The 9,870-nt window shown below is 50.3% G+C and overlaps 1 protein-coding gene across 1 annotated transcript in view; it reads left to right on the top strand.

Annotated features, from left to right (window-relative positions):
* The window catches only part of LOC114070219 (hydrocephalus-inducing protein homolog), a 68,729-nt gene that overhangs the window by 2,521 nt on the left and 56,338 nt on the right, over positions 1-9,870 (top strand). The window contains exons 2-8 of the mRNA XM_027907469.1: positions 1,290-1,394; positions 1,777-1,907; positions 2,985-3,104; positions 4,129-4,248; positions 6,078-6,212; positions 6,757-6,956; positions 9,649-9,773. Of these exons, the coding sequence (XP_027763270.1) occupies positions 1,830-1,907; positions 2,985-3,104; positions 4,129-4,248; positions 6,078-6,212; positions 6,757-6,956; positions 9,649-9,773 (778 nt within the window). The 5' untranslated portion in view covers positions 1,290-1,394; positions 1,777-1,829. The remainder of the gene's footprint in view (positions 1-1,289; positions 1,395-1,776; positions 1,908-2,984; positions 3,105-4,128; positions 4,249-6,077; positions 6,213-6,756; positions 6,957-9,648; positions 9,774-9,870) is intronic.

The following is a 9,870-nucleotide window of genomic DNA, read 5'->3' as shown; positions in this document are numbered from 1 at the left end:
TGTCTCTCAGAAACTCTGTCAGTCTTGCCGGTCACTGAAAGGCAAGGACTGACTGGGCTCTCCACCAACTGAGCCCTTGCAGAAAACTGTCTTTGAAGATCACCCGTGTCCTATATTGGAAGGTAAAGCTGGGATGTCCTTGATGATGTTCAGCTTGACACCCTGCTGTGATAGACCTGGCTTTCCTGAGATGTGTCAGCAATTGTTCCCCAGCCCTGGGCATATTTCTTCATTGCTTTCCTGGGTGGCCTCAGCTGCTGTGTCCTGGCACAGCTGGTTCCTCTGCCCAGGCTCAGGCCATTTGTGCTCTGAACACAAAGCTGAGGGGCCAGAGCTGTCTGCGCCCTGAGCCTGGAGCAGAGGGGGAATTAAGATCCTTCTGTAACTTGTGGGGTGGATAAGGAAGTCTCTGGGGTGGAGAAGATGGAGATCTCCCTTCTCAGTACAGGGGTGGTGGGCTGGAGCTGTGCTTTGTCCTGTCCCTGCAGGGAGATGGGGCTGATTTCTCAGTTCTGCTCCTTCCCCTGAGTCTGGGAGGCACATCTCTGTAGGCTTTATGGCAGCAGAACTGTGGGGCTACGGAAGAGCATCACGCCAGGCCTAGAGGGTAGGGGAAGCTGCTAGCCTGGATGGGGGTGTGGAAAGTGGAAGCCCTCTGTAAACAGCAGTGTTGGCATGATGGACAGGCTTCATTTGAAGTGAAATGAAACTGCAGCTAGAAAACTGGCACAAGTAATCCAGTGATTCTCAAGACCAAGTAATAAATCACTGAAATCCAGATTAATGCCCCATTCCCCACCAGATGGTAATTTCCAGCTTTAAATCCCAGCTCTTGCTGCAGCATGCCCTGGTGTCCAGAAGACAGTGTTGTGTTCTCATGTTTCTGGGCACTTTCTGGGGTTGTCTTCTCTTCTTGCCCTTTTGTGCACACCGACTTTGTACGACAAAGAGAGGTGGTTGTCAGGCTGGTGATTGTTTACCTATAGCTTCTTGTAGGATAAGGGTGCTGGAGAAGAACTGCCACTAGGATAAAGTCTGATGTGGTCCTGCTCCCCCATATGTTGCATTTCTAATGGCTCACGGCCCTTTAATGGTGTCTCCTCAGGACCTAGCAGAGTTTGATGGCAAGGTTCACTCTGTTGCTTACTACGTATAGACCATGATCAATTCCCACACGTGCAGGCACAGAGATGGAAACATCTATATTTATGGGTACAAAGGTACCTATCAGAAGTTGCCCTTGGGTTCAGTGAAATAATCACATCAAATCCCTTTGCGTCTCTCAACAGGCAAAAAAGTATTGTGTGTGGCGCTGAGACCTTCACTGCAGCAGAGATTCTCCCTCCCTGGACTTGGTCCAGGGAGGGGGAACAAAGCAGATGCAGAGTCTAGAGGTAAGTCCTGGGAGGAGTGGCTGAGGGAGTTGGGCTTGGCTGGCCTAGAGAAGAGGAGGTTGTTACAGTTCCTATACCACAAGCTATGGGCTGTCCACTCTTAGCTATTAATTTTTAAGTAATATTTAAGCTCCAGCTTTGTCTGTTCTATTATTAATGTTCAGAATGTTAGCTCTAGGTTTCACTATGATCCATCTTGGAATTACACAACATAGCCATATCGTTCAAACAAAGTCCAACTTCCAGCCGAACAATTCTAGCTCCTTATGCCATACAAGCACTTAGCTACTTTCAAATAATATAAGATTTTCAGCACCCCGTGTCTTTGGTCTGCCAGGAACGGGATCCTGGATTTTCAGCATTACATTGTTGCTCCTTCCAGGTGAGCTGAGACACAGTCACTGTTCAACTTCTCCACCCACAACATCCTTCACAATGGATTCTGGATTCCCGAAGAGAGAGGTCCTAGCTCGTCCTCTATGGCCAATCAAAGAGGCTGAGAAGCCTAAGCGTGTAAGTACCTGCTGTGGCCAGGAGCTGTGTTAAGGCTGGAAACTTCTCCCATGTCCCTCTTCTCCAAGCCCTTCCTGCTGTCCAGCAGCACCATGAAGCTACAGACCCCCTTCCCAGCTCTTAGGGCCGTGCTTCTGTTGGCAGGAGGTGTCGTGCTGGGTCAGGGACAGTCCAGAGTCTTGCCTGGCTGTGCCACTGGAGCCAAGTTAAACGAATGTAAAGCTGAACATGAGCTTGTGCTTCTTTCTGTCCCCTGTGTGTGGGCAGGAATTCCTTCTGTCAGGTTGGCACACTCACTGTGCTGCTCTGACCACACCTGCCCTCCAGGCACCTGGGCGTGTGGTGGGCAGCTCAAACTCTGCCTGAAGCCTTGAGAGATGGGGCTGGTCCCCCCGGAACAGGTTCCTAACCAGTTGTTCCGTCTCATCTCCTGTGTGGAGCACAGATCCAGCCCTGCAGGCAGCAGTGGAATTGGGGCAACTCCTCCTACCCACCCACAAATGTCCCTTTTGCTGACTGGAGATGACCCAGTGCTGAGGCTCTGTCAAGGACATCTCTCTGTATTCTTCCATGGATGGGACTGTGAGGCCAGACAGAGAGAAAACCCGTGCTAATTAAAAAGAGAGAACTATGGACCTATTCCTCTGCACCTCGGTCTTGGCACAATGCTGCTTTTCTGCTTCCCTCAGACTCAGCCAGCAGTGCCATCTTGACACGCTGAGGGCTGTGAGCCTTGGGCAAGAATGGAGTTAGGGGAGTTTGCCGCTCTCTGCTAAGGTCACTGGCCCAATCCAATGAAAGTAAAGAGGACACAAATGCCCCAAGAGCAGAAATCCCCACAATGTCACATCAAATCATGGAGAAGTTACTGAGGCCAAGCCGCCTGGTTAGAGCAAGTGTGTTCTGCCCTATACCATTAATTTTCTGATGTTAAATATTTCGGCAGGTAACTTCCAGGACTTCCAGCACTGTGCTGGTGGCTGTGATCACAAATGATTCATCAGAGCCACTTAAACAAGAAAAGCCTTTCTGAACAATGGCATTTCTGAGGCTCTTGCTGTTTTTTTTGCCTTTCAGCCGACCGTCTTTGACTTCAGGGAGGTGGGTTGCAGGTACAGGAAGTTGGACAACCCTCAGGAGACAAAGCTGCCCAAGACTGTCCAGCGCCTAGGCAAGAGTGCAAACTCCAATAACAAGGTAGCCTTTTCCTGCCCTTCTCCTTGCTGTTTGAGGTGACATCTGACGAGGCTTGAAATACCTCAGTGTCCAGGTCCTGTTGTCATTCCAAACTGCTGCTGGTGGTGGAATTCCTTCTGCTGGGGCAAAGGCAAAACATTTTCTCCTCGTGAGATGCTGGAGTCTTGATCTGTGCTGAGCCAACACCAACAATTTCTGCTGAAGCTGGTGGGCTTTGCTGCACTTTTGCTACCATTGCGAAGGCACAATACTGGGGGAAAGCCGGGGCAGGACACAGGGGCACGAGCCTGCCATTTTCCACTGTCCCGCTCAAAGAGCCACCTCTTGCTTTGGTGTCAGCACTGACAAATGCTGGGGGTCATAGGATTCCTCCACAGTGGCAGTACTCGCCTTTGAAGGCTGAGGGCCTGAGGTAATTACTCCCCATTTAATACAACTCTAGTCTTACTCAAGTTGCCCGGTACTGCTGAGAAAAGAGCTGAACCTTGTCCTCATCTGGCATTCACCTTATTTGTCCTACTCCTATCTACTGTGGTACTTTCTTTTGCCCTTAAGCTCCTCTGGTGCTGTTCTCTTCTTACTGGTGTCTAAGCTCTAGAGTCTGGAGATGTGCGGGCCTCAGTCTCCCTGCTTCAGAGTAAAGGTCATCCAAAAATTGTTTGCTATGGAGTCTGATGTAAATTCTTGGGCTTCACTTACTGCTTGAGTGCTCAGTCAGTGCCCAGAGCTCTGGGACCCCATTAGCTGTGGGCTGTGCTGGAGGTAAGCGCTGCCTGGCATTTTGGAGAAGGAAAGCTGGAGAAACACCTGCCAAAAGAGCTGCTCAGCTTGAGCCTGCTCAGTGTGGTGCAGCAGCTTTTGATCAGCTCAGAGCAGAGGTGGGTGAGCTACCGTTCCCCCAGTGGCAGCTGGGCAGACCTGGTCACCAAGAGCCTGTACTTCACTGGGGACCAACAAAGGAGTGCCATTCACGAACCTTCCTCCCAGCAGCTGAACCTCTCCCTGCTCTCTCTTGCCTCTCCAGCTCTTGTCACTTGCCTGGGCCAATACCTTGCTTGAGCCTCGCCCATCCGAGGTGGTGTTTCGGAACTATGTCCTTGGCAAGGTCTGTGAAATGCCCCTGCTTCTGAGGAACAGAGACAAGGTAAGTGCTGGGATGTGGAGCTTTAACACTGGGCTAGAAAAAGAGGGGAGTGGTGTAATCCCCGTGGTGTAGAGCAGAGCAAGTATCAGCTGGAGCACATCCAGAATCACCACCTTGGATTTGCAAGACGGTAGAAATTTTCCCTTGCTGAGAATTCTCCCCTGATTTTGGCTGTGCCTTGCTGGTATCTGACCCAAAGCAGCTTCTTTCCCTTGAAAGCCCCAGATTGATGGGAAGGCTGTGCAGTTCTCTCCTGCTCTCATGCTTCCCCTCGAGCGTCCATCACCACATCCTGTGGCTCCTTGGTTAATCGTGGTTTCTGGTGGGAATCTCTGCCTCTCTCAGCCTGTTTAGCTGCCTCTGTGCATCTCAGTCAAAGCTCAGGGGTTGAGTCTTCTCCACTTTATGCTGGAATCATGATTAGTGGTGATGATGACTAGTTACGATTAGTGGCACTGGCACTGCAGGACATGTGTTTGAAGACAGCCCTGGAATTGGACTCATTTAGCAGAAGCAGCAGGAGGCCTTTAGGTGCCACTTCAGGGTCCTGCTAAGCTTAATTCAGCTCTGCTCTGCTTTTCCAAAGGCAACATGGTGCTCTGCTTTCCCTTTGCAGAACCACAGCATGTCCAGAGCAATGTGCTTTTGAGGGTTTCCACCTTCACTTGAACAAAGTATGATTGTTTTCCAGTTCCCTAAGAAAGATGAGAAGGAAGAAGTTGGAAAATGTCAGCAATTGTGTTGCACTGTCAAGAGGAAAACTGAGACCTTTTGGATTTCAGTCAGGGAAACAGTTTCTCAAATGACTCTTGTGCCAAGAGCAAGCTGTTGGAAATGGACAGGAGGAGTCCAAATCACCTGGTTTAGACGTGTTGAGGTTTAGACCTGTGTTTGGTGCTCAGGGGTTGATACTCATGTGCTAGAAAATGCCTGTTTGCTGTCCCTGTGCCTATGTTCCCCTGAGGGCAGAAACTCGCAGCAGGGTGGCTGCAGGAATGCCCAACAGTCTGGCTTGCCTGCACTGGCAGCTGCTTGGCCACAATCACCAGGCAGGAAGAGCCCCTGGAGAGCTGAGATTGGCTTTTAATAATGAAACCACAGTGTCGGTGCTGGTCGTGTTTCTCCAGGCAGAAAATGCTTTGAAGCCCAGAGTTGATAGGCACAGCCTGCAGGGCCGTCTGGCTTTCCATCACTCTGGCAAGCTGATTGCCCTCATCTTCTGCACCAGCCTTTCCTGGCAGTGTCTTGTGCTTCTTCCTTTCTAATTTACAGCCCATTTAAATTCTCGTTGCCATCCCATTGTGTCGGGGCTTGTCTCTTTTTCTTGCTGTGTTCCTCCTTTTGCTCTTCAGTTTCCCAGCAAGGCCAAGTGTCTGGCCTCCTCTTGCTGGTGTGCCCATAGGACTTTCTCCCCATAGCTGGACTTCCCAACTCCAACTCAACCTGTTAGAAGTGAAATTCTTCCTTCCCCCAGGATAATGTGCCAGTTTGCCTTCAGGTAGCCTACTCTCCCTCTGGAACAGGGCTGCATGGCTGTGTGCAGGCAGAAACAAACAGATTCTCTGGGCTTGTTGCAAATGAGAATGACTTGGTTCAGGTGTTCTATCTGCATACTGCTGGTGCCTGACCTTCCTTCCCATCAGGCATTCCCCTGCTGCCTCTGACCGAGCTGCTTTGCCCAGGCAGAAGGGATTCAAGTTCACCCTTGTGGATCCTGTGCTTGTACCTCCAGACTAAAAGTCTTTGGAAAAGTGGTCAAGGAAAGCTGTCACCAGGTCTCCTCCTGTTTCCACAAGTGGCAAAATCACCGTTTTGTGTCTTTCCTGCAGGTTACTCAGCTGGTGAAGGTCACTATGGACAGCTCACCTTATTTCAAGTTGGTCAGCCCTGATGGTGTGTGTCATCAGGTGCCACCAGGATCATTTTGTACAATAAACATCCTTTTCACCCCTGAGGGAAGCAAGGTGAGTTTGGAGGAATATTGTCTCTAAAGCCAGGGCATTTGTTGCACACTGGTTACAGCCCACCCCGTGCTGTGGGGTTGGCTCTGGGCTGGGGGCAGGCAACCTGCAGCTGGTTCAACACCTCGGCACGGCGTGGTGCTGCCAGTCCCTGCAGCTGGGCCTAGAGGGCTTTGCTTTCCCTCCATGCCTATTCTCAAATGTTCTGGAGGGAAGAGTAGGGAAATGACAGGGGAGGAGTAGGGAAATGACAGGGAGGGGTGTTGATGTTGAGCCATCTCTAGGCTCAGTGGAAGAGGTTTAATTATGGAAAATATAGAGGAACAAAAAGATCCAGAGAGCTTTCTTCTTTCCTACTGAAATGCAGCAAAAATGATGCTTTTTCACATGCTCTATTCTCCAACCTTTATTAGTATGAATTAGTGGTCATTTTTGGGGTGGAGGAGATAAATTCATGCCCACAAAGGCTCACAGAAAACAGCACTTTTTCTTCTGCCATGGGGATGACACTCAACACCCTCTGCTGTGCCAGGATCTTTTCCTGCAGGATCATTCCCACCAGCTTCTCTGCACCACCGAAAGGGAAACGCTCACTGTGCCAATCCGGGCCATTGGTGCCCACCCAGTCTTGGACTTCCCTGACCAGCTGGACTTCTCAGAGTGCCCAGTGAACTACAGCACCCAGAAGACTCTGCTGGTTCGCAACATCGGTAACCTGGAAGCCCATTACAGCCTCAGCACTGAGAGGTAAAGCAACTCATCTGTCTTAGTGCAAAACACCTTTGGGTGACGGCAGAGTGGGAAAGAACATCCCAAAGGAACCAGAGCATCCGAGCTGCTGCACTGCAGCCACAGTTGGAAATGGGCAGGGAGTGTGGGGTCTGCTGTTGCATCTTGTGTTCTAAGCAGGATGCAACCCTCAAGCTTTGTCTCTCCCAGCTCTCCTGGGGACTGCTGGAACACGTTAGTAGTTGGTCAGCACCCTCCTGGGCACCACCACCTTCTGAAATGGCTGCCTACCACTGTCAACCAAATAAACCCGTTCTCCAGGAGGCCACAAGCGTGTGGCATATCAGGGGGCCCCTCATAAGATGCCCAATGTGAGCTGTGCTGTGAACAGCCTGTGCTGTTCCTGTTAGTCAAAGCTGATCTGAGTTCCCTCGTCAGCTGAGGGCATCAGTCGTCTCTTCTGTTTCCTGAAGAACTGCAATGGTTGAAGGTTGATAGGGAGGGGAACTCCAAGCTAGAGGCTTTTCCTTTTTACCTCTAGTTCTGGAGGGGAGCGTGCCCTCCCCCTCCCCCCCACCACGTGGTGTCTCCATGGCCCCTGCAGGGACCACAGGACAGCAGCAGCAGGGAGAGAGGCAGAGAGAGTTTATTGATATGGGTAGTGACTTAAATAGCTCTTGGGGGAATTACAAAGTGACCACTGGGAGTTCAGGAGGTCTTATAAACAACCAATTACAATAAGGGGTTAACAACCAATAGATAGGCTCTCGGTTATCTCTCAGACATTCATTCCTCATGTTTCCACTTTCTTTTAAATTTTTTCGTTCTGTGCTAAATTTTTGTCAACTATCATTCATTCTTCCTTGGGAACTTTCTTCAACATCCTCTCATGCCCGTTGATCTACCATCTGCCCGCAGGCTTATGCACAGGTGTATAAGAAACAGGAGCAATTTGGGGAATATGTGAAAACGTAGCAGATGCAGGGGCTGATTTGCTCTCGAGTTCTTAGTCCTGAACTTGTCTGGATCCTCTTCTCATAATTCGAAAATAGGAAGACACCTTCTTTCTCAGGCACCCCCTGAAGTCAGCGCCAGGAGTGTTATTCCCCATCCAGCCATCTGAGGGCAGGAGTTTATGAACATGGGGCAGGAGCAGGCAGGGAACAGGAGGGAAGGTAGTGCTGAAGAGTTGCCAGGGATTCCCCTCAACTAATAGTTTCTCTGTTCTGGCAAAATTTCTGGCGAAAGAACGGGGAAAAAAATTCTGTGCTTCTCCCACCCCAGGCAGTGAACCCCCGAGCCCCAGCAGAGCCTGCAACCGTCCTGGTGTCCCCATCGGGGCAGATGCAGGAGCACAGAGAGCAATCCAGCTCTGGGGCTGGTGGGGCCTTGTCTTTCCTCTTCTCTCTCCGAAGTCTCAGACCCTGCACAAAAACATTGCTGGCCCAAGGCTTCTCCGTTAGCCACTAGTGATGTTCTCACTGGTGGTAACGGGCCCGGGTCAGTCTCCTAATTGCAGCAATAGCTCCTTAAGGAGCAGAAACGGCAGCAATTCCATCAGCTGTCACCACTGACAGCAACAAAGTTCAGCTTGCACACGGCTCCAGTTGTTCTCTTATTTTGTGTGTGTGTGTTGCATTCTCTAATCATCATCAGATTCCCCCGGAAATGTTGCTAAGGTGACAAATTAACCATCAGCAAAGCACTAAAATCTTGTTTTCTCCGTGGGGCTGTACAAAGAGCACAAGGCCCAGCAGTCACCGGGCAGAAGCACCTTTCACCTGAGCTATCCAGAAGCACTGACGCACTGATTTTTGTGTCTGTCAGGCAAGAGCTGTTTACCTGGTGACAAACCCTAATTGCTCCTGTTAAATTCAAACTACACCAACATATTTGCCTAATTATTTCCCTTGTTTCACTGGTGGGCCAAGCAAAGAGTTACCAGCGTGGATGACACTCCAGAATCCCAGACTGCATCGCTGGTGAAATACACAGAAACCTCCCGTTCAGCTCCCTTGGTGTGCTGCTGTTAATGGCACTTCATTTAGCTGAGATTGAATCCTCCAGGCTGTAAACAGGACCCTCCTTTTGGGTGTTGCAGTTGCACTCACTCAGTTTTGATTGCTCCTTTTCTTCCAGCAGCTTTCACTGAAATGCTGATAAAACGTGCCCTTTCTTAGGCTAAAGCGGGATGTTGACAGGGTGAAAAACAACCCCACACAACCACACTGCAAATTAAACTCATTATTCTTTGGTCTTCAAGGGCTTCTTTATTCTCCCTGTTGATTCCTAGCTGTAATCTCACAGGACAGGTAGTGCCCCGCCATTTGCATCTCTTGAATGAGGTTTATAGGAGACCGGGAGAAGAGACCTTCCTGAGGCACTCAGTGTCAAGTTGGGCATGCAAATAGCTCTTAACCCTCTCTGTGCTCCTCCCAAACCATTCTCTGATGGGATTGCTGGCAGTCGGACCCTTGAGCCTCATTGCAGAGTATGGGGAAGATGAGTTCATTTTATCCTACAGGACCTTCTGAGGGCTGGATCTCCTCAGAAGAGAGTCAGTAGCAGTTGCTGATGCTGTGTGTTCTTTCTTCTGCTGCCTGTGGATTGCTTTGCTCCTTGCTTGCACAAGTCAGCTGAAGTGAACTAGACTGCCAGTATCGTCCCCAAACCTCCCCCACGAGTCCTGATCTCTCTCTTGGTCTTGCAGCCCTTTCACTGTCAGTCCGGCCACGGGAACCCTCGATGTTGGTGAAGCCATGCAAGTGACAGTGGAATATCACCCGCTGGAGACCGGGGATCATTCCAGACCCCTGGTGGTGCACTGCGACAGAGGTGAGTGCTGGGCACTGCACGGTGCATTCAACTCTGCATCCTTCAAAATAGCAGAGCCCTTTCTAAGCAGAACAACGTTAGACTTGCTCTGCAAACT

This window comes from Empidonax traillii, unplaced genomic scaffold (genome assembly GCF_003031625.1).
Source record: "Empidonax traillii isolate 1590-97213 ecotype Southwest subspecies unplaced genomic scaffold, ASM303162v1 scaffold1476:size153177, whole genome shotgun sequence".
Lineage (NCBI taxonomy): Eukaryota > Metazoa > Chordata > Aves > Passeriformes > Tyrannidae > Empidonax > Empidonax traillii.
The sequence above is the reverse complement of the archived record's forward strand: the minus strand, read 5'-3'. Positions and strand labels throughout refer to the sequence as shown.